The following is a 25622-nucleotide window of genomic DNA, read 5'->3' as shown; positions in this document are numbered from 1 at the left end:
TGATTTAACTGTAAAAGGCATGTGACAGCAAAGTTGCACTTTTTGAAGATTAGCCCATTAGTGACTGAAGTTTTTAATTAAACTAATGTTTTCTTTTTCGAATGAAAATGCTGAAAATTTTGTGTTTTAAATAAAGTTTATAGATAGAATAACACCAAAAAGTAAATTGAACAACAGAGATCTATGTTGTTTACAACAACAACAAGATTACAACAATAAGATCATGCTATTGATCTGAAAACTTGCATGAAATAAATGAGTTTTCCTCATGCTAAATTGTTTTCAATTTTTAATTTTTGCTTTGTCATAAAAATTCAAAATAAGTACAAGTCCTTTTTTGGTGCTCTGAATTGTTTTAATTTTGTTTCATTAAAAAAATGTTTACTATCTAATTACCTTTCATTCTAGTATTGTTTTGGTACAAAAATGTTGTTGAAAATTTTAAATAATAGATAGTGTACTTTCAAGAAATAAATATAAAATAATGGAGACATCTGTTTCTTATGCATATAAGAATGTTGAAAAAATATGTCAAAATACACCCCCCCCCCCCCTTAACTTCCCAATTTATTTCTGAATATTTCTATCTGCATCTAGTTTCAAATGAAAATGACGTCTGATTAATATAATTTCAGTTTTCAATTTTATACAAATTAATCTATTAACTAGGTGTGCCCACTAAACCATTAAAATATTCAGAGGTTCTTAATCTCTTTTTTTTTTTTTTTTTGGAGTGGGTTGGGGCGAGATAGGATCCCCGCAGTGTGGGGTGCCCCACGTCTTAAGGGGTCCAACGGCCACTGAAACTAAAGAAAAAAATTGAAAAAACCTAGCACTAAGACTTATTTACCATTACAAATATACACTGATGGCCTCTGGGGAGGGGCTATACAGATTTTGTTGCAGGGAGGCCTAAAATGTATAGATCCTGGCCTGGATAGGATACCTTGTTTTAAGCTTCTACATATTTCTTTTATTACTCTTTCAAACTTTCCTTTGCATATACATGGGTGCCACACCCCTAACAGCACCCCCCCCCCCCCGTAGGTGGGCATCCTAGGCATATATTTCCTTTCGGAATTTTTAAGCTAATGCTAAACTTTGTTCCATTTAAATCAGAAAAGTGTATATTTTTCCTTTTATAGAAAAAAAATAAGCAATGCTTTTGATATCAATACAAGAAATATTTCTATGTTCAAAAATCTTTATAAAGCTTAATTTAATGTAGCAAAAACAAGCAATTTTTTATGTTCGTTATTTGTTGCTTATTTATTTATTTTTATTTTCTTAATCAGTTTTTATTCTTTCATTCATTTTGAATCAATTAAAATTATAATATAATTTTCGTTGTCTCGTAATCTTTTGATTAATTTAAAATTGATCGTATTAAGAGAATAAGGTTTAAGAAAAAAAATCTGCTCTTAATTTTGCTAACACAAGGCCATTTTGCCCTTTTTTAATGTTTGAATCAAAATCGAGCGTTTCATTTATTGACTGCATGCAATTTCGAATCCGCGTGCTTTTACATCCTTCAGAACCCGTTTCAGCCACCCTTCCCGCTCCCGCTTGTGACTATTTTTTGTAACGAAACTCGAAAGCGAACAAGGAGCCAATCTTGCAGCTCGGCGGCAACCCTATCTTCCCCCTGTAACCGGTTGCGTTTTCCGAGCGTAGCTGTTGTCGCAACTCTGAAAACTACGTTTTCATATAGGGACTCTAGTGTATGTGTGTAAAGGCTTGCGCGGGTAGGCGAGTGTGTATGAGCATGCGTGTGTAGGACATGGACGCCACCACCCAGTAGAAGTGGATTCCGGGGGACAGTGCTCAGGACCAGCCGCGCCGCCGCCGGTGGACGGTGGTGCTGCAAAGGCCCCTGGTCCAAGCTGAAAAAGGAACCGGAACATCAAGCACTGTCAAGTGAGAACAATAAGCAATCGTGATTGCTCAAAAAAGCTAAGTCATCAACACGCGAAATTTCAACCCGCCCAAAAAACCGCAGCCCGCCGACGGCAAAGTTTACCCGCCGTTATTTCTAAAAACCAGCCCAATTGGGCGGGAAAACCGCCCACCTGGCAACACTAATAACATGGGAAAGTACTGCCACGATAATGCTCACTGAACCAGAAAGACGGAAGTGACGTTTTTAATCATACACTCCGTTGCGAAGCCCTGCAATCTTTTTTCCGATGACGCGGGAATAGTTTTTCAACTGCAACCGCGAAGTGGACTCCATTATTTTTTTCGTAATTTAACTGTATCCGCGGATCTGCGTACAATTAAATAGCTTAAAATTCAAAAATGTCGTCTAATCCTGCTGGCGAATGGTGTTTAATTGAAAGTGATCCTGGAGTTTTTACCGAGCTCATTAAAGGATTTGGTAAATCATTTTCCTGTTTGATTAAAAAAAGCAAGTTCATTGCTCGCCGCGACTATCTCGTAGCTGAAATTCCGTGTACTATCTACTCTTTGTTTAGCTATGCATGTTTGGTGGTATTATAGGCTTCAAATATTTTAACATATAAATAGACTTTGAGACTGCACTACTGGAACATCTGAGCACAATTATGCTTCATTTAGGGATGAATTTTAACTTGAATGATCCAAATAAAATGCCGGTCGTTTGTTTGTTTAGTGACGATCCTAAACGGGCCGTATTGTGACAGACTGTTTGCTTCTTGAATGCGAGTAAACCAGAAAAATTCCATTTAACCTCCTAGCTGTTGCGGCCTCAGTACCAACATGAAATACTGTACGTATTTCTTAGCTACTACACTATTAGATTCATATCCATTTTTGGTATATCTCCCATCTGAACCTCGTGAGTCTAACATGTCTGTCATTTTGGATTATGATTTAAGATTTTGTTTTGTTCAGTGTAAGTGTTTGAATAGAACTAGCATATCAGAGTGATATGCCTGATTTTTAATTAAGTCTTGGGTCATTCCACGTCAAATCAACCACAAAAATGGGATTTTAACACCCACCGTCTCGGAATTTGATAAAACTTGGTATACTTCATCCCTTTATGGTTATAAGCAACCCCCTAATTTTTTTTTCTTTCAATATCAATTCGTTTTGATTTTATAGCCTTTTGAAATTCGGCGATTTTTCATTTTTTATCATTTTTGAGACACTCAAACTGAGAAGATGTTGTTTATTAAAAAAATTGTTTCTTGGTAAGTAATGCTATAATCTTTCTGAAAATTTTTGCATAAAATGTAAAGACTTTGAACATGTTGATAAAAAATATCTTAATAGTTTTAGTTTACATAAGAAATTTTTAAAAAATTAGAAAAGTGAAAATTTTAAATTTTTTTTGTCAAAAACAGGTGCTGACATAATTCTGAATTTCAACAAGAGGGTCAGCTTTAAAAATCATAATTTTAAAAAAAAAATGATCATGAATATGTATTCTAACTTATCCAATAAAAAACATTAGGGGACTTTGAGGGATTCTGTCCCCCCCCCCCCTCCATTCTGAAAAAAAAAAGCAGGAAACATCATACAGACAATCTCTTCCATATTCTTAAAAACTGAATTGTCAGCAATTACGACAAAAATTCAAATATACAGTGTGTTGAACATTGGACTCAAATGTAAAAAAAATCTAAGCTTCTTTTTCATTTGAAATAACTTAAAATATGGGGTAGTTCCACCCCAAATCTACCGTAAAAATGGGATTTTAACATGTACCACCTCAGATTTTGATGAAACTTGGTATACTTCCTTATTTTGTGGTAAAAAGCAACCCCTTAGTTTTTTTTTCTTTCAATCTCAATGTATTTTGATATTATAGACTTATCAAATTTTTTGATTTTGCATTTTTTGTCATTTTTAAGACATTCAAACTGAACTGTTATTTAATGGGAAAAAATTGTTTCTTAGCAACTAATAAACTTACCTTTTTGGAAATTTTCATAAAAAATGCTAAGATTTTGAATATTTTTATTAAAAATATCATAATAATCTTGGTTTATACTAAGAATTTTTAAAAAATTGGAAAAAGAAAAATTTTGATTTTTTTTTTGGTGAAAAAAGCCATTGTCAAATTTTTAACATCAGGGTCAGTTTTAAAAATCATGTTTAACAATGAAAAATGATCATGAGTATGAGTCCTAACTTCCCCTATGAAAAAAGTTATGGGTCTTTTAGGGATTCTGCACCCCCCCCCCCCCTTCAGAAGAAATGAAAGCATCAGAGAAAAGCTCTTCTATGTCTTTGAAAACAGAGTTCCCAACAATTATTTTTTTTTTAAAATATATATAAAGTGTTTAATATTGAAGTCAGACAAATAAATTTAATATTTAAGCTTTTTTTTAAATTTGAAATAGTTAAAAATTGTTTAAAATATAGACATTCTGAAAATAAGATATCATGAAATTTAAAAGTTACAGACAATAATATCTGCATACAGATTACTGCATTTTAGTTAAGACAACGGAAAACAAAAATTAACTCTTAACACCAATTTATAATCATGCAGTTTCTAGCACTTTCAGGATCCCCCCCCCCCTCCCACCTAAACCCTTATGTTTGAGAAAAATTGCTATAGTGGAACTGTATCTTGTAGTAAGTTACCGCCCTAATTCTCCTGGCTTGCTAATTCTGTATTAGCTACCAGTTTGTTTGGCTCTCTTGGCTCCCTTAAGAGATTTTTCGCCTCCAGCTCATGTGATTCCTATTCCGGGCTGATGAGTGCTAAAAAGCACGAAACTGCAGTCCTCAAATGGAATAACTGAGCTGGCGGTGTATTTTAAGTATAGTGGAACTGTTTTTCATTTTAGTGTTACTGCTGTACAGCAACAAATTCATCCTTTTCATTTCTTGAAAATAGTTAACACCCCTTAAAAGTTGATAGCTTAATTGCTTAGTAATAATATGTTCTAAATAAAGCAAATTACCTTCCCCCCTCCCTTCATAGCAAATGAGGAAATAAATTGCAGCTCTCATATTCAATGGATTTTTGTATATTTTTTAATGAGAATAAGAAACTAAATTAGTATTTGCAAGGGAAAAAAACAATATTTGTCCGGATTCCTCCCCCCCCCCCAACATAACTTGCATCTTTTCCTCAACTGCTTTTGGGAGTGTACACTAGTGCAATGCAATTAAGTGCAATAAATAGAATAGAGAAAAGAAATTAATATAAAATGTGCCAATTCAAACTACAACAGAACCTCCATAACTCAACAAACCAAGGAAACATGAAAAAATTTCGACTTAAGTGGACGTCAACTTACTGGGGTTCTAAAATTTTAATTCCTAAAGAGTTTCTGTGTGTACAACTTACTTACTGATGCTTAATATTCACATTATGAAAACTAATTCCAGTAAAGGAATTTTCTATTCTTTTCGTTTTCTTTCTTTGAAAAGTATATAGTAAAATCAATAATATATTTGAATATATTGTGAAGCATAAATACCTAATTGTTGAAAAGAGATAAAAGCTTCTTGTTAGTCATGTCTGTTAAAGATAAAGTCCTGCTCACACTTATTTAGAATACAGGTAGAATGGTGCCTTCTTTCTCTACAGTTTGGTATATTTTATCCTATCCTTTTAGAATTGCACTAACAGCACAGAGTGGTTGCGTACTTCCCTGGATAAAAGATAGAATTCTCTAAAAGAGATTTCCTAAAACTCTGAGAAAAAGTTAATATGAAAGAATGTTGGTAGCAAAAATTGAACTAGAATAGCAATTGGGTGTGGACTGATAGGGGGTTCTCGCAAATGTGTGTCAAGCTAGATAGATTTTCAGTCATTGAATTTGGCATTGGGCCAACTCTAAGAAAAATAAATGTCCAGTTACAGGGGTTATCAGTGTGTCCAGTTACTGAAGTTTCACTGTATTTTAAACAGGAATATTGAGAGTAGAATGTTTATAAATCATTTGTATAAAATAAAAAGTGGCTTTAAACAACATATCGCAATTCAGGGGTGGATACAGAAAAATCTTTTGGAGGGGGCACGGGAAATTGAACTTTTCTGGGCTAATCTGTTTGATAAGCGGAAAACAAATCCATGTTTCAGTTTGATATTGCATTAGATTAATGAAACAAGTTAAAAGCTCTGCGAACTAGAAGTGTCTAGCTTCGAATTTGTCTTTTAGTCTGTTCTTTGCCCAGTTGGTTAAGAGAAATCATTACTGGACAGATATCAAATTTTTACTTGTATTTGGCCTAGATCTGATTACACACAACACAATAATTAGAATGACATACATATTTTCTAATCTTCTTAGTAGGAAAACAGACATAAGGTAGAAGGAATTTAAGAACTATGAGCTGGTATTTATAGGATTTGTGATACTTTGTATTAATTGTCTGGTTATAAATTAGAATTAGATGATTTCTCTTTTAATTTCTATGTTGTCTTAATGCATACTAAACAATTAATTTTTAGTATGCATAAATTGTTGTAGGAAAATTTCGAATTTCGCGATAACCTGTTTTTATTGTTTATTATTAATTTATTTAATTAACTACTTTCAATTCAAAAAAATCTTGAGTATTAATGTTTAAATTTGGGTTCACACACCAATGTATGTCATTATTCAAATTTTTTTTTATGATATTAGTAATTAGCTAAGTTTGTAAGATTGTGATCGATTTTTTTTCTTTTATCAAAATAAGGGGGGCAAGGGGGCAGAATCCCTCAAAGTCCCCTAAAGATTCTCATTTTATATGTTAGCACACATGTTACTGATCATTTAAAAAAATACATAAATTATTTTAATTTAGACCCTCATTCCAAAAAATTAAAATTTTGAAAATCATTTTTTTATTGAAAAAATTTTACAATTTTCAGTTTGTTAATTTTTTTCAATTGCTGAATATAAATTCAGATCTTTGATACATTTTTTTCTAAAATGCTTGAAGTCTTAATGTATAATGTGAAAATTTTCAAAAACTTTTTATCTTTAGTTGTTGAGAAATAATTTTTTTTGCAAACGGCTGCAGTTAATTCTGAGAGAACTGTGAATGACAACTAACGCAAAATCTCAAAACTTTGAAGGGTCATAAAATAAAAACAATTTAAAATAGAGAAGAAATACTTTAGGAGGTTACATAGGACTATGAAACATAGAAGTATACAAAGTTTCATTGAAATCTAAGATGGTGGGTGTTGGGGTGTGGTTGAACTGACATGGAATGACCCTCTTGTCACATTTCTATTATTTATAATAAGACTTTATTACAGAATCGCACCATTTAAAAATATTTTGAGGCACCATTCCAAAAAAAAAAAAAATATTATATTCAAGCCTAAAATAAAACAAATAGAAAATTGAATGCAACAAAAACTTACTTTAAACAGTCGTGTGTATTTCTCAGCAAGCCCTTCATTTCAATATTTTCAGGGATAGGGGGGGGGGGTAAAAGGATATCTACTAAGTCCATCCTTTACCAAAAAAACAACAAAACCACGCCCACATACATTGGCCCTGCTCGCCCCCCTCTTCGGACAGCCCTGACCAGATCTAGGTCGAAAAAAGCGGAGGTCTTTGTCCCAGGCAGCAACTTCCAGTGGAATAAATATTAACTCTACTTTTCTTTTCCCCTTGATACTAGATGTATAACTTGAAAGAAGATAGATTAAAGCGGCAGTTTAAAGCCTTTGCCCTGATTCAGAAAAAGCGAAGATTGAGCACTGACGTAAACACAAAATTTATCAAAATCCTACAAATCATAAAAGGCTAAATTTAATTCAAAGTGTATTGTTCAAAACTTTGGTATTGGCTGGATGCAGTAGACCAGTTTGTGTTGGACCCCATGAAATATTAAAAGGGCCATATGTCTTAGAATTCATCCTCCATAATAGTCGAAATTCCACAGTGCAGGTGTAGTCTTGTAGCACTTTTTTTTTCTCTCCTTTTTGATTACCTGAAATTTAAATCAATGTGCTGCAACAAAGTTTTACTTTTGTGTTTTTCTAAATAGGTGTTCAAGGTGTACAAGTAGAAGAACTGTACAGCCTGGATCCTGAAAGTTTTGAAAGAATTAAGTATGTATAAATTTTTTAAATCAATGAACTGACCTAATTCTTAACATTTTCCTTGCTACTAGCCGCCGCTGTGGCTAGATAAGCCGCCGTGGCTGGCTCGGCCAACCGGCCTGGGGCGGTCTGTTGTACATCGTACATCGGCATTTTACTTTGGAGGCTTCACCCCTTTCTTGCTGAATGAGGCAGAACGTTAATTTATCAGCACAGCACTGCCCATCCCCCTCAAGAGTAATGTAGCAATTTATCAAATATCACAAATACCCTCCAAAAAAAAAAGGAAATGCACTAAAAAAAACCGTTAAAAGTTCACCGGCACCTGTGCTGTGACCTCACAACTTGCACACCCCTGAATCAGCAGCACATTAATTAATGTGTGGAACTAACCGCTTGAACCAGGAATTTTAGCGCCAAGGTCGAGTTTTCTACAAGTTTGCTTTTTTGCAAGCAATTTCTAACTGGATGCCAGCAAGCAGTGCATCAAAAATTTTGAAGCAAATGAAACACCCTTGAAAATCAATGTTTCAATTAATGTCACTGCTAATTAAAGTCATAAGAAATCGAAAATTGCCTAAACATGGTGCCTGAAAAATTACAAATTTTATTGATGCTTGGTTCGATCATCCATTCCTGTTGTTCTTCTGACACAATACAAACATAATCTAATTTTAATAATATTAGCTATCCTAATGACCTAATGACCATTTAACCTAGTTTTCAAAAGGAAGTTTAAAAGAGAAATCACGAAGTCCACTATTCTATCCATTTAGTAACAAGTTGGTTTATTTTTTGTTTCTTTACAGAGCAAAAGATTTTTATGTTTCATATATTTAGTTTGCAAACTAATCTTTTTGAAGAATAAGAAATTAGTTCTTACTAATAACAGATGCTAACCACTGCAGATCCATTTCCATGGCAGGCGTTGTTTGTACATTGTAGAACAAGCTTTTCTCCTGAAAACAATACACAGTATTTGAAGCTCAATTTCTCACCTGTATTTAAAAAAACATCATCAAGTGAAATTTACTTGCACTTTCATTGTGTCCCAAACCACTAGTTTTAAACTCTTTTACACCTCGCTTTGTTCAATTTTACTAGCATGCATCATGAAATCTAACTATTTTTTTATCATTTTAGACCTGTTCATGGATTAATCTTTCTGTTCAAGTGGTTTCAAGGTGATGAGCCAGCTGGAACAATCGTACAAGACAGCCGTCTAGATAAGATCTTTTTTGCAAAGCAGGTATTTATATTAGTTGGATAATAAAAGTGCAGTTCATAATTCATGTCACGCTTTGAGGGAGAATCGGTCATGGAATTGGGAATTGTTTGTCACAAGGAGATAGGAGTGAGTAACAAGAAGTGAAACAATATACATATTGGTTAAAACATAAAATAAAATCACTTAACTATTATATTTTTGTTTAATGTTTTTTCTTTTCGTTTTTGAAAGATTAAGTAGCTAAATGGTTTATTTTGTTTTGTATTCTCATTTCTTTTGTCTGGTTTTGAAAAACATTGGTGTTGATTAAAGTTTAAGTCTTGCTGTTTAGAGTTCAAATTTAGAAAAATAAATGCATGGACATTTATGCTTTCAAGAACATAATGCAAGATTATTTTTTTATCAAATTCTAAAATTGTTAAACAAGATATTTATGAGGATTTGAGCAGCTCAAAGTTTTTTTTTTTCTGTTGAAAAAAAATGGACTAAGAGCTGCGATTTGCGTGAATACCAAAAGTCTTTAAAGTAGAATTAAAACCATCCCAAAATGGTGTTTTGTCTTTCATTACATCTCTCTCTCTCTCTCTCTCCCTCTCTCAGTGTATCACTGGATTTGAATATGGAATGAGTTGAATGCCTTGCAAGCATTTAAGACATTGTTAGGGTTGCTACTAAGTATTATTCAACTTGGGTTCATTTGAAATTTAAGTCCTTTTAAATTTGGGTCACAGAAATTAAAATAGTTATAAAAGAATTTTATTGTTATATAATTAAATTGAACGTTAGGTTGTTTATTTGTTTGAATTTGAAAGTTATATTGTTTCAATTTTGCATTGTACTGTACATTTTAAGTGTATTTATGTACTCACTAACAGTTCCCGCACGACGACCGGGGGCATGCACTGAAATTTTGGGGCCCATCACAAATGACTTTTACCCCCCTTTCCCTATTACGTCCCCTTACGTCCTACATATGTTTCATCAACCTTTTTAAAAATCTCAGGCCCCCTTCAGGCTTGGACCTGGGCCATCAGGTGTGTGTGTATGTCCCATGCACAGTGATGCCCGTGCTAAGCATTTGAAGGAAGTACATTAAATAAATAAAAATCTACCCTCCTCTGATGTGAAATAATTTTTCTTTAACTAAAATTTGTATACACCCGTTAAAAAAGCATATACGAGTTTATTTTTTATTTATAGTAATTCATCACAACATAAAATTACGTTAACAGTTGCTTTTAAGCATTAAGTAATCCACCAGCTCTGTCGTTTATCCCACTGTTTTTTCAAAATGGTCTGTAAACCTTCCCAGCTATATAACCTAGACCAGCCTTTCCCAAAGTGTGTTCGTGGAACCCTTGGGTTCCCCCGAAGTATAAGAAGGGTTCCTTCGCGAGTCAGCCATTGCATAAATTTATTTTCCACTAGTTTCAAGAAAAATAAAATAATCCATATCAAGGATCTAAAATGTCGCTCCAGATTGAAGTAGTAGTCGTCACAGTGTTTTGCATCACCATGTCATAATCAAGTAAATACCATCTGACTTGAAGAAAGCTCTTGATGAAGCTTCGGAAGTATATCATTTAGTTTATCTTGTAAAATCTCGTTTTCTCTAATCAAGACTATTTAACAAGATTTATGAAGACATGGGTATGCAACACAAATCATTACTTTTCTCTGAATATGTTGGATATTCAGAACAAAAGTTTTTAAAAGGTTGTATGAACTTTGCGATGAAATGGGTGTTTTTCAATTGAAGACAAAAGGTGTCAATATTTTCTTCTGATTTCAATGTTTTTCATGAGAAAAATGACAGCTGATGAATAATTTGTCCACTTTTTTGGTGAACTGAACCAGTGACTATTTTCACTCATAGGGGAACAGTAAAGCATGTATGTTGTAGGAGACAAAATAACAGTTAAAAAGAAAGCTGAATTTTTGTTTTCCCTGCCAAAGAACAGTGTAAAATGTTTTGCTCTCTTAAAGGGAACTTCTGCCAGAAACAATCTCTATGAAGAAAATGCAGTGCTACTATATATTTTGTGATATTCAATTGTGATATTCTATGGCACTGCCCATGCCTGGGAGTAAGAATCATAATTGCACTTCACTTAAGAGTTCATCTGCTGGAAACAGGGTTGGGTTTTGGACAAAGTGTCCGAGACTGTCTTTAACTGTCTAAAAGTATTCTAAAGCTAAAGGGGTGTAATCAAATCAATTCGTATTTACTGCAATATTCCTAATGCATAAATATAGATATTAATGAGTATTTGATAATATTTTTCTCTGAAAAGTTCATTTAAAAATATCTTTAAAAAATTGTTAATAACTCTCTTATATAAAAACTTCTTTTCATAAGAGTTGCTAGAGTTTTGAAAGAAAGTTCACAACACTACCAAGACTAATAACTTCAGTTCCATTTATAACTCAAAGGAATGTTATTAAATGTACAATATTTATAATATCATAAATCTATATAATAATGTTGTATATTATTATCATAAAACTTAAATTATCATTCAAAAATTTCAAAGTCGTTTTCTTTTCTCAATTAGTTCCAAAAATGCATGTTTTTTTTTATTAGTATTTTTGCTTTAAATATTGTTTAAAAAAAGGAAGTCCAGCTACTCATTATTAGAAAAAATATTAAGCTAGAATTTTCTTTAAATCGGGTAAATTCTGTGCTTAGTTCATGTGATGCACATACAGTGAAGCACCGTTTACACGTTTCTCTTTTATACGTTTTTATCAATTATACGTTTTTAAAATTGGTCCCTACTAAGTCTAATACACATTAACCTATACCTATTATACGTTTTTCTTTTGTATTCGTTTTGCATACAGTCTCTTCAAAAATGTATAAACGGTGCTTCTCTGTAGTATGATGCGTTCAATTTTCAAAATATAAAACAATCAAACAAGCATTCATGTGAGGTAACCCATGTCTATTAACATTTTATGCTATCGCTATTGTGATTTTCAAATATTTTTCGAAATGTGTTAAATTTTTTATTGCCTGACCAAATAGTTCATGTTAATAATTTCACTAATTTTGTTTATTACTCACAAGATTACATATGTCTATAAATCAATTTAATTCTCTGTAGGTGATAAACAATGCTTGTGCAACTCAAGCCATTTTAAGTGTACTTTTAAATTGCAAGCATCAGGATATGAAATTGGGAAGTAATCTGTCTTCATTTAAAGAATTCTGTCAAACATTTGATGCCACCGTAAGTTGCTATGATAAAAGCATTATTTACTTAAACCTTATTAAGCTTTTGTGACTGCTTAATGTTCCAGTCCTGATATTCTTGCTGCATTTATTTAGCATTACCCCTCCCCCCCCCCCCCTCTTTCCCGTTTTTCCCTACATTGTTCTGTTTGAAACATGTTTTTTATCCTAAAACTCAAAAATAAAAGCATTTTCTGTTAATTAGCAGAATTCTGCGAATAAAGTTTCAGCTTTTTGTGAGCTACTCATTTTGACTTTAATAATTATGGATAAATCTTGCTCTCAAAATGCTATTGTAGTTATTTTTGAATGAATTTTATTTTATTATTATATGCCATATGCACCATAGTGAAAATTCATTTCTGTTGTAATGTAAAATATTTCTATGTAAATCAAGAACCCTTTTGGGCTTCAAATATTTTTTCTTTCTTTCAGATGAAAGGTCTTACATTAAGTAATTCAGAAATAATCAGAGAAGTTCATAATAGTTTTGCTAGGTAATACTTTTTTGCCTTAGGAATAAAAATGTTTCCATTTCTTGTTGTGTTTTCTTGCTTGTTTTTAAATGTTTTTGCAATTTGTTATATTTTACAGAATTTTACAAAAATTCCTATCATAAAAATGTTTTTTTTAGTGAAACAAAATTTTTTATACAAGCTTTGTATCAAACATGCGTTTTATATCAGACTTGCAGGTAAAGAACTAGATTTCAAGAAGAAAAAGGGTAGTTGTGAAATTGGTGTGTATTAAAATGAGTTTATTAAAATATTACTTCTCTAAGAGCCAGAGCTCCCATTAGAGGAAAAAATGTGGATGAGAAAATCTCACTCTCTGTTGAAATTAAAGTGAGATTTTTAAAAATTGAGAAAGTTCTTTTTTTAATATTATTATTCAACTTAACAGATGTGAGAAAATAGCGTGTAAGTCCAGCATCAAATTATTTTTTGAGTGAGATTTCTTTTTAAAAGTCTGATTCTTTGTAGTCTCACTCTCTATCAAGAACTCCGCCAGTAAAATTTTGACTTAAAATAAAACGGCTTGTAAGAAACACGTATTTATAATCATGATTCAATTTGACAAACTAGATCAAATTTCAGCCTGTGTAATGTGTATGTATAAATATAAACTATGAAGACCATAGAGTCTTTATACTTTTTTCTTGTTTGTAGTTTGTATGAGGTGTTTTATTCAGGATAAAATGTCATACTCAAATTTTACCCTAAATTTGTTTTAATCACTTTGGACTATGAATTTTAACTAGTATTTTTTGTCATGTCTGTACATAAGTACATACAAATATTATGGATGACTTGGACTCTCTCATCTGGACTCTGACCATCTCGGAGTTGATTATAGCTAGTTTTGTCATAACATAATCATGTCTGTGCATGCATGTAAATTTGCATTTTATGTTACTATTTCTTGAGAAAGGATCAGTCTTTAGTCTATTGCATGTTTCTCCAAAAAGCTGAGAAGTGATAATATTAGATAATACTTTCAGTAAATAGGGTTGAAAGTAAATTAATGAGTTTCTAGCTTTTTTTTTTTAAAGAAATAGAATTTGTAAACTATGCAATGTTATGCTTTATTATCGAGCTTAACAAATGAAAGGTGCTTTATTTAATTTTATTTTGAACAGGAAATGTCTAAAAGTTAGTTTCTTAAAATTATAAAATCGCCATCTGAAGAGACCAGCGTGGTACTTAACGTTTTTTTGAGTGAATTCTTTTAAAACTTCTTCCTGAGTGAGCTTACATGTCCAATGTCTTTTTCTCTTAAACTAAATAAAAACTGTTTCATGATTTTATGTCTACATGAAAAAATATAGTTTTTCCTTCGAAGAATGATGGCTGCATATTGACAGGTGAAGAGTTGGTAGTGTTTATAGCATTTGGAATCCCAACTTTTTGGTGGAAAAAAAGAAAGATAAAGGTTAAACTAGAGTGAAAAACATTTGTTCATGCTCCAGCGAGTAGGGGAGAGGAATTTCTGATGAAGCAAATTTCTGATTGAAAGTGAATTTTTATTTCTAAAAATATAGAAATGTATTCCACTCCTATGACAATGTTTTGTAAAATTTAAATTGTATGGGGGGAGGGGGAGTGAGCACAAAGCTAGAATTCAGAAGTAATGTTTGTTAAGTCTTTTAATTTGTGCCCAAGAATTTCTATGTGACTTTTATATTAATAAAGGGCTTTTTTCTTTTGATCTTTTGAAAAGAAGAAAAAAGAAAAGATATACATATATTTTCTGATAAAGCAAACTTAGTAATCAGTCCTGACTTTCTTTTAAGTGGGGTGGGGAGCACCTACAGTAGCTTTTTCTTCGAGTGGAAAGGAAGAAGTGCAGTTCATAATAAAGCATATGCTCAAATTAGCAGTGATAGTGTTTGTTGATGTCTTATATTTAGTGTCCTGAAATTTTATCAGCATTGTGTAATAAAGATGCTCATTTCAACCCCTAGAATTGATATATCTAGTTAATGGTAAACAAATTACTGTGAAATGAATGTGCGTTTGTTTCTGTAGTGGAGCTCAAAATGAAAAAATTATGATGAAACTTTTAAAACCTTCCCTTTGATTTGTGGCTTAATATATTGTTTAACTTTCTGTAGTTTTGTAAATAATTGGTTTAACCTAGGCGAGTGTCTATTTTTGTAAAATTCTTTATTTTAAATTAGTGAATGTAGTTACTTTCTCTTAAATAAAGGTTTCAAATAATAGGTTGTTTTGGTCGTAAGTGACAATTACCTTTCATAGTTAGTGATATTCTTCTCGGATACAACAAAAATTATGTAGTAAAACCCTTTTAATGTGGTACTGAATAATAAAGAAAAAAAAAAATTTTTTTGACTATACTCATAAAAATTTTGCTCAACACTTTTTTGTTCATGTGAGAGCATAAATGAAAAAAAAAAGAAAGCTATGCATTTATGTTTCACTTTTTATTAGCATGTTCAGTAGAGTATTTATGCTTAAAACATTCATAAATATTGTAACGGATTCGGTGCGACTTCCACTTTCTTGAAATGAAGACACAGTTCTTGATAAAAGCACAGGAAATTTATTTACACTATGTACAGGAGAGATCGTCAACAACTGCTAAATTATTCATCAGCAATAAAGCAATTATCACAACACCGTAAACTCAACGTTTACACACGTATTTACTTCCAAATACGAAAACAACACAGCGAAATGCCTCGCTATAAACAGAGCAAATACACACTCTCAGTTCGAAATCCTCAATCGAAACTCCCAGTTTATCCATCGCTAACAGCTTATATACACCGAAAAGAATTTTCCACAACATTCCACACGCTTCTGTAAAGTAGTAGACCGTTATCAAATTTTATCAATGAACAAAAAGGAAATAGGGGTCGTATACTTTAGCCATATGAAAAGGGGTTGTATATTCATTACGGGAAACTATTTACAGGTTACGTTGCTACAATAATTACTATTTACAGGATTTGTAACATTGCCCCCTTCCTAAGGACTGCACGTCCCGGGCAGTACAATCCCCAGAAAGGGTGCCAAACTTCTATCACATGTTCACAAATACACACATTAAATAATAACCAATAATGCATAGGAAACACAATAATAACAAGAAATATTACTAAACATTAAAAGCAAAATTATCTACAACTTTTATGTTATCAACCATGGTTGTTTACGTAATAGTCATGAACTATGGCCATAGTATGAGGCTAACCGATCATAATGTACAACCCTAGGTTTTGCATTAGGTGATTTTTGGATCCTCACAACGACGTCATTTAGTCGGTTAAGGACTTTGTAGGATCCATCCCAATGCGACTGCAATTTGGGTGAAAGACCTTTCCGTCGGATGGGATTCCATAACCAAACCTTGTCGCCTTCGTTGAATTCATGTCCAGTAGACCTTGTGTCGTATCGGGTCTTCATCTTCTCCGCCGCGATGTTGATTCGCTCTCGTGCGAAGTTATGAACGTCTTCCAACCGGGCCTGGAGATCCTGGATGTACTCCTCAGGCGATGAAGGCGCATCCGGAGACGACCGAAGACGAGATCACAAGGTAGCCGAAGCTCTCGTCCGAAGAGCATCTGAGATGGGGCATATCCGGTAGTCTCGTGGACAGCACTGCTGTAGGCCATCAGGAACAAAGGTAGCTTCTTGTCCCAATCCTGTTGATTTCTGGATACCATAAGCGAGAGATTATTCAGGATTGTGCGGTTAAATCTCTCCACCATGCCGTCCGATTGTGGGTGTAGTGGTGTTGTCCTAGTTTTCTCAATTCCGAAAATTTGACATAGGCCCTTAAACACAGCAGAGATGAAATTCCTCCCTTGATCGGAATGAATCTGCAAAGGTGTTCCGTATCTCGAGATCCAATGTTGGACTAGAGTCTCTGCTACGGTGGTAGCCTCTTGATCTGGAATGGGATATGCTTCCGGCCATTTGGTGAAGTAGTCGATGGAAACAAGAATGTATTTGTTCCCATCAGCAGTTCTTGGTAGAGGACCCAGGATGTCAATCCCAATTCGTTCGAAAGGAGCTCCAACGTTGTACAGATGTAGCTTCCCTCTGCTTCTTTTCTTCGGTCCTTTACGAGCAGAACAGGCGTCACAAGAATGGCACCACTTCTCCACGTCATCCTTCGCCTTGCTCCAGAAGAAGCGCTCCCGAACTTTATTGAGGGTTTTCATCACACCAAAATGTCCTCCAGTCGCACTACTATGTATTTCTTTCAGAACATCTGAAATCCTTGATCGGGGAAGTAGTAACTGCCACCTAGACGTTTTGCCGTCATCAGATTCCCATTTTCGGTGTAGCACGCCGTTCCGTAAATGGAGCGAGTTCCATAAAGCCCAGTATCTTTTTGTTGCAGGACTAAAGATGGAAACGTCCTGCCAGCTAGGTCGCCGACTGTCACTCTCCATGAACTCCGAAATTGGTTTTATGTCGGGGTCTTCAAGTTGATCTTTTCGAACTTGGTCGTCACTCCATGGATCAGGTTCTGATGATATTGGAGTCACTGTCACCTGATAGGCGGTAGGGCTAGTCGTTCCATACTGTTTCTCGATTCGGGAACAATAGTGGCAGTTCTCAGGACAGGGTCTCCTTGATAAAGCGTCAGCATTCCCGTGAGATAACCCTTTTCGATGCTTGATCTCCATGTCATATTCCTGGAGCCGCTGTATCCATCTGGCTATCTGGCCTTCCGGATTTTTGAAGTTCAAAAGCCAAGTTAATGAGGCATGATCTGTCCGAAGCAGAAATTTTCGGTCGTAGAGGTAATGATGGAAGTGTTCTACAGCTTTCACTATGGGCCAGTAACTCCTTTCTGGTGACGCAGTAATTTCGCTCCGACTTTGATAAGCATTTGCTCCAGTAAGCAATGACATGTTCATTGCCGTCAATTTCTTGGGATAAAACAGCTCCAATGCCCTCGTTGCTCGCATCAGTGTCCAGGATGAAGGGTTTTTCAGGCTGAGGATAGGCTTTGATGTTAAAGCCTCCTTCAGTCGTAGAAATGCATCTTCGCATTCTTTGGACCATTCAAACTTTTGCTTGCTCTCCGTCAGCTTATGCAAAGGTCGTGCAATGTTGGAAAAACTCTTTACAAACTTCCTGTAGTACGTGCAGAGCCCCAGGAAACTTCGCAGCTGATGGATGTTTTCGGGACGACTCCAACCCTTGACCGCTCCTTCTCTGGATCGGTTTGTACACCTTCAGAAGAGATGATATGACCAAGGTAGTTCACTTCCCGGCGGAACAAATTACATTTGGACGGGCTTAACTTCAGATTGGCTTCCTTAAGCTTTTGCAGCACCTTCCTAAGATTAGCCAGATGTTCTTCGAAACTGCGTCCCACGATGATGATATCGTCTAAGTAGACCAGACAGGATTCGTACGAAAGTCCTCTTAACACTGTCTCCATAAGACGCTCGAACGTGGCTGGTGCATTGCAGAGGCCGAAGGGCATCACTTTAAACTGCCATAAGCCTTGTCCAGTTGTAAATGCTGTCTTTTCTCGGTCATCAGGGTGTATCTCAACCTGCCAGTAGCCGCTCTTCAAGTCCTGGGTCGAAAACCACTTGTGTCCGGAAAGAGTGTCCAAGGTGTCGTCTATCCGTGGAAGAGGGTAACTGTCTTTCTTGGTGATTTCATTTAGTCGTCGGTAATCGACACAAAATCTGGTGGAGCCATCTTTCTTTCGGACTAAGACAATGGGAGCAGCCCAAGGACTGGATGAAGGTTCAATGACATCATTCTCCTTCATCTCTTTCAGGAGGGTCTCAACCTCTTCCTTCTTGGCGAATGGTAGTCGTCTTGGATGCTGTTTAATAGGGGGGTGTTCTCCAGTGTAGATCCTATGCTGCGTTAAATTCGTCCGGCCCACATCCTCCGATGTAGATGAAAACAGATGCTTGAAGTCGTCCACCAATTGTTCCGCAGCAGTTCTTTGATCTTTCGATAATGGCGCACTCCCAATTAACTTCGATGTCAAGGACTCAGAAGACACAGTCTCGGGGGAATTGATTCTTCTAATGATGCAGTTTACTGGAGTACAGGTTGCCAACACTTCACCTTTTCGGATATTCCTTGGCCTTTCACTCACGTTGGCGACTCTCACAGGAATTACATCCTTAGAAAGGTCCACAAGCGTAGATGCTACCAGCACTCCTTTTAGGCTATTGCTTAGGTTAGGGTATTCAATGAGTCCAAATCGAAAACTATTGGTTTCTTCAATGGAGCCAGGTATTAATGATTCTGACCTTGAGGGAATCGATAAATCTGTTTGGGCTATTATTTGATGAGCGGATTTTACATCACTTTCTGCAGGGAAAACGGCAATGTCTTCTCTCATCGAGTGCAGCTCATTAGTCTTGAAGTCGAGAGTGAAGTCATATTTCTTCAAAAAGTCCAATCCGAGAATGAAGGGGTCCGTGATATTAGCGACGAATGCCGTATGATGGTAGGTGGCATTCCCAAACACTATTTCCAGTTCCACTTTACCGTCAATCTCGATTTTGTCACCTGTCACAGGCTGGAGACTTACGCGTGGCGATGTCCACAGCAGTTTCAATCCAAATTCACGAGCCACATCTGTCCTAATGATTGTCACATTGGCTCCAGTGTCAACAATCAGTCTGCAGGGGTTCCCATTTACATGTGCGTAAATGAAAAGTCCATCACTGCCACTACTAGAAGAGGAAATCTGCAGAGCTCTGGTGGTGGTGATTTCCTTCCCTCGCGTAGCTTGGCGAGCCGGACAACTCCTTCGCAGGTGTCCTTCACTACCGCATTTCCAGCACTTCTGCTCATGTTTCTTTTGAGCTGTTATGCTGCTCAGATGTCTTGCCAAGTCACCGAGTTGTCTCTCAAGTTCAGCGAGGTGGGACGACCTGGAATCAGACTCATCAGCTTCCTGAGTCCGGATTAGATGGCGATCCACACGGGTTGCTTCTTGGGCGGCCTCGTATCTCATCGCATACACAACGGCAGAATTCAGGTCTTTGACATCCGCCATCCGTAGAGCTTTCTGGATTTCCGGATCTCGAACCCCTTCGATGTAGTAGTTGAGTGCCAGGTTGTCTCGAACATCCGCAGGGCAGTCGTAAAAAGCAAGATGAGACAGTCTCTCGATGTCCGCCGCAAGCTCTTGCAGGGTTCCCCAGTTTTCTGGAAACGGGACTTCAACTGGAGTCGGCTGAAATCTTTCTGGCACTTCCCACCGAAGCAAAGCTCCAACGCAGCTGTGAGGGCGGCGAAATCCAGGCGCTGGCTGTCTGGAAGGGTCTGGAGAATGTCCGCTGCGTCACCTCTCAGGGATGCTGCAAGATGACAGGCCTTGGTAGCAGAGTCCCATCCATTCGCTTCCGCCACTATCATGAATTGAGTTTTGTAAACCTGCCACGAAGTTTTCCCATCAAATGTGGCAAGTTTAATGGACGGTCGAGCAACTGATGTGGGAGCGCCAAACTGTACAGAGCTGCTTTCCGCGGTCGCCAATCTCCTTTCCTCGTCCTTAAAGATCTCTTCTTTAAGTAGATGAAATCTTCTATCTTCTTCTTCAAATTTATTTTCTACAGCATTGAATCGGCTTTCAACGGTATCAAATTTTTCTTCAATAGCATCAACTCGATGCTCTATGTCATTAAATTTATTTTCCATCACAGTCTTTACCGAAATAAGGTCGTTTTTAATTTCTTCTTGGTTAGACGTTAAGTCCTTTTTCAGCACCGTTAAATCGCTTTTTAACTGGTCTTGATTTGCCAACATACTTGCAGTCAGATCACTTTTTAATTGTTCTTGATTAGCCGCCATATCATTTTTTATTTGTTCTTGATTAGCCGCCATATCATTTTTTATTTGTTCTTGATTAGCCGCCATATCATTTTTTTAATTGTTCTTGATTTGCAGTAAAACTTGCAGTCAAATCACTTTTTAATTGGTCTTGATTAGCCGCCAATTCATTTTTAACAGAGTTGATTGCATCAAGAAGTTGTTTTAATTGTTCATCCATTGTGCGAGTAATCACCATAAAATTAAAGTCCAAATTCAAAAAAAGTCTTTATGAAAAAAATGTCCAAAGTCACACTTACTCCAAGAAAGTCTAGAAGAAGCCCCACGTTGGGCGCCAAATTGTAACGGATTCGGTGCGACTTCCACTTTCTTGAAATGAAGACACAGTTCTTGATAAAAGCACAGGAAATTTATTTACACTATGTACAGGAAAGATCGTCAACAACTGCTAAATTATTCATCAGCAATAAAGCAATTATCACACAACACCGTAAACTCAACGTTTACACACGTATTTACTTCCAAATACGAAAACAACACAGCGAAATGCCTCGCTATAAACAGAGTAAATACACACTCTCAGTTCGAAATCCTCAATCGAAACTCCCCGTTTATCCATCGCTAACGGCTTATATACACCGAAAAGAATTTTCCACAACATTCCACACGCTTCTGTAAAGTAGTAGACCGTTATCAAATTTTATCAATGAACAAAAAGGAAATAGGGGTCGTATACTTTAGCCATATGAAAAGGGGTTGTATATTCATTACGGGAAACTATTTACAGGTTACGTTGCTACAATAATTACTATTTACAGGATTTGTAACAATATAAATATATGTAATGTAACTTAATCGAATATTTTGTGCTAGTTTACTATGAACTCTGATTTTCATAGATATCATTGTATAATTTCCAATTCTACAAGTCCTTGAATTAAAAATCCTGTTCCTATTTCAGAAATGGTTTGACCCTTTTAAAATATCTTTATATAATAAAGTTCTGTTATTAATTATGAAAGATCAAGAGAAGAAGAGCATGTATCAAGTTCACTTAAAGCTGTATGTATTTCCTTTCAGGCAACAGATGTTCGAGTTTGATTCTCGGCAACCTAACAAAGAAGAAGATGTTTATCATTTTGTTGCTTATGTCCCTATAGATAATAGATTGTATGAACTTGATGGCCTGAAGGATGGACCAATTGATCTGGGTAATAAAGTTTTAGTTTTAACATCACTTTTTTATGTGTTTTTATAATATAAATGTTTTTAAATCACATTTCATTTCTGATCTCAAAGAGCAAATAAGCATTTTAAACATGAAAATGGAGGTTTACTTTTACTTAGAAAGTTTATTGTAGTGCTGAAAGAATAGACTTTTATTTGTATTAAAAGAAACTATTTAAATTAAGCCTAATTAGAAATTTTCTGGGGTGAAATCATGGTTAAAAAAAGAGCGATTTTCGTCATTTCAAGTCTAAAGAATTTGATGAGGGATATAAAGTAGGAAGCTATTTTTTTTTCCTATGGCAGTTAGTTATGCATACCCGAAGCACAGAAAAAAATGGGTTGATACTAGTAGTCCTTGATGAAAAATTGCTTGAACTTTAGAAAAAAGGAAAAATGAGTTTTTTCACTCCCCAAAAATGGTTTGTGGGTTAATTGATAAATGTGAAAATGTTTAGGGCAAGAATTAGGCTGTTATGTTGCCCTACAAAATGAAACAAAAACTCTTCTTTTTCGAAGGCATGTAGGAAATATAAGCCTTTGAAGAAAACATGTGTTTTTGGTGAAAAATTGTTTTGTAAAGATAGTTAATAAAAATTGAAAGCTATTTTTTGTGGAAAATTATATTTTGTGAATATATTTTAATGAAATTTGATTTGATGGTATTATTAGATATTTATGTAGTCAACTTACTCTTTTAAGTGGTATTTAAAATTTATTATTGAATTACTTTAAAGGCTTATATATCTTTCTTGCCATGGAATAACAATAGTTTTTGTTTCATTTTAAAGGGCAATGTAACAGCTTCTTACCCTAGCATTTTCAAATTTTTGTCGCCTAACCCACAGGGCGTTTTTGGGGAGGGAAAAAACATATTTTCACAAGCATAAGTAATTTTTTCATAATAAAGGACTGCCAGTACCAGCTTATCTTTTCCTGTACTTCTAGTTACATAACTCTGTGCAACAAGAAAAAAAATAAGATGCCTGATGTAAGTCCCTCGTTGACATTTTTAGGCTTTTAAAGAGCATTTTAATTGCTTGTTGTGCTTTAAAACTAATATTAGAGAGTTTGAGAACAGCATAAAGTACCAGGCAGAGAAATAAATAGCTTTAAAGAAAAACTATTTGATTTTAATCATTTCTCCCCTTTATAATGATTCAGGGTTCGTACGTCCTTGAAAAACCTTGAAAAGTGCTTGAAAACCTTGAAAAAGTTTTAAAACCTTAAAAAAGTTTCTTGGTGCTTAAATTCTTTCAAAAATCATCGGATTGTGCTTAAAACTTTTAATAAAGTATTTTACTAATGCTATTTTCTGAACATGCGTTCGATTTGCAACATCGCGAAAAATCGCTTCCCTGTTAGAGATTTCAATCCTTTCCCATCTTGTAAATATTTTGAAGTTTTTTACAATCGGAAGCTATTTTGACGTATAGTACCGCAGATTAGTTTATTTTTTGTTTAATTTCCATGTCTAAAAAAGGAATTATTTTGTAAACCATAACAACATTGAACTTTCCCGAATTTCGCGAAAAATTTCTCTGTTTTTTTGAAATTTCAATCTTTTTACATCCTGCAAATATTTAACTATTTTGGCTAATCGATTGTTATTTTCGCATATACTACCTCAGATTAGCATATTTTATGTTTAATTTTAGTAAAATATTAATAAATTTATTTTATGGAAAACATGCCAACGTTGAACTTACTCAGACTTCGCGGAAAATTGCTTCTCGTGTTTGAAATTTGAATCTTTTTGCATCTTCCAAATATTTAAATATTTTGGCTAATCAGATGTTATTTTCATACATGCTGCCTTAGATTATGTTTAATTTTATGATGTATTTTATGTTTAATTTTAGTAAAAAATTAATGAATTTATTTTATGGGAAACATGCCAGCATTGAACTTAATTCGTGACAATTTGCTTCTCTTGTTTGAGGTTTCAACCCTTTTGCATCTTGTAAATATTTTTATATTTTTTAGCAACTAGAAATTATTTTGACACATGCTACATAAGATTAGCTTGTTTATATTATTTTCAATAACTAAAAAGTTAATTATTTTTGTTTTGTTTAATTACATATATACTTGCTTAATTTTGCAATTTTGATTTTAATTTTATCATTAGCTAATTCTTGGTTATTACAGATTTTTTGAAAAAAATTTTAATTTAAGCGATAGAGCACTTAACATTTTGACTTAAAGTTTGTATTTTAATGATAAAGTTGAGTTATACAATTTTGTAAAGTTGAATTTATAAGTACATCATTTTTTTATGTCTGCTAAAATAATTAAGGTATATAACACGGGTGATTGTGTTTTGGTTATTCACTGGAAATCCAGTAGAGTTTGTTATGCTTTCACCTCCCTACTTCCAATTTTCCCCCTTTACCTCAAATATTCAAAATTACTACTTTTGTTGGGTTGTGGGGCATTTGGAACAGCTTACCAGAAGAGGCTGTAATCAGATAAGGGGTAGATAGCTTAAGGAAGGTCATTGATATTCATTGGGGTCAAATAAATTGACTAGGACCAACCTAGTTAGGCCCTTTGCTTGTTGCTGGTTATCAACAGGCACGTATCTGTGCAATATTTTAACTTCATAAATTATTTTAACATAAGAAATGAATTTTATATGTAGTTGCTGTACACATGTATATTTAAGTAATAGGGGTCTTAGTTTTAAAAATTATCCCCCCCCCCGATCCCCCCCCCCCCCCCCCGATTAGCTCGGTGAAACTTACAGGTGATTTTGTATGAAATCGATTGATTGATTTATACTTTGATACCTATAAATAATTATCAAAAGTCTAATACTATTAAACATAGTGCAACCGGAAATTACCTTCTGGGTTGCGTTTTTGATCCTAACTGCCCTTATATGTGTATGAACCACTATCAATCAAAACCTCCTCTAGCAATTCCATTGAATTTAGGCATTGTGGTTCCTTCTGATAAAAATTAAAATCACTCAGGAAAGGTTTTTTTTTTAATTTTTTTTTATAAATATTAACGTGCATATTCTATAAAATATACTTCTTTGAATGTGAAGATTTCAAAACTAAACCTCGTAGGACCTGCTCCTCTTTATGACCAAGTTTTTCAGACATTTGCAGAAAAACTTTCAACACAGTGGATTTTTTTTTATCAGAGTCTGTTGTTGTAGAAAAGGCAATTTTGTTTTTCTTTACTTTTTTATATTATTACCTATTATTTATATGTTTGCATTAAATGAAATCTTCATACAATATTTTTAGTACAAATTTATGATATTGCCTTGAAAAAAATTTTTTTTGCCTTGAAAAGTACTTGAAAAGTGCTTGAATTTTTTTCTCCCTTAAAGGTGTGAACCCTGTGATTGTAAATTGCCAATATTTAGCTTTTCCAACCAACCATGTTTAAACTAGCACTAGTTCAAAAATATTTTGTGCAAAATGGCACAATTAAAAGAAAAAAAAATCTAAACTTACAACTTGCTGTGCATTTTGTGTATTTGGGTGCTTAGTTTAGAGTGCTTAATTTAAACTACCATAAGATGATCAGTGACTTCAGTATTGAAATTTGATTTTAACTGTTAACAGGGGTAATCTTGTTCAGCTATTTTACCGGATTTCCAGTATTTTCATCTTTGAAAATTAATCC

General features: G+C 34.5%; 1 protein-coding gene across 1 annotated transcript in view; it reads left to right on the top strand.

Annotated features, from left to right (window-relative positions):
* Positions 1-2298: 2298 nt before the first annotated feature.
* The window catches only part of LOC129224433 (ubiquitin carboxyl-terminal hydrolase isozyme L5-like), a 61065-nt gene continuing 37741 nt past the window's right edge, over positions 2299-25622 (top strand). The window contains exons 1-6 of the mRNA XM_054858888.1: positions 2299-2377; positions 7939-8002; positions 9137-9242; positions 12329-12454; positions 12892-12953; positions 21831-21961. Of these exons, the coding sequence (XP_054714863.1) occupies positions 2299-2377; positions 7939-8002; positions 9137-9242; positions 12329-12454; positions 12892-12953; positions 21831-21961 (568 nt within the window). The remainder of the gene's footprint in view (positions 2378-7938; positions 8003-9136; positions 9243-12328; positions 12455-12891; positions 12954-21830; positions 21962-25622) is intronic.

The sequence above is a fragment of the Uloborus diversus genome, chromosome 6 (assembly GCF_026930045.1).
Source record: "Uloborus diversus isolate 005 chromosome 6, Udiv.v.3.1, whole genome shotgun sequence".
Classification (NCBI taxonomy): Eukaryota; Metazoa; Arthropoda; class Arachnida; order Araneae; family Uloboridae; genus Uloborus; species Uloborus diversus.
Note: the sequence above shows the minus strand (reverse complement) of the source record. Positions and strands in the feature narration are given on the sequence as shown.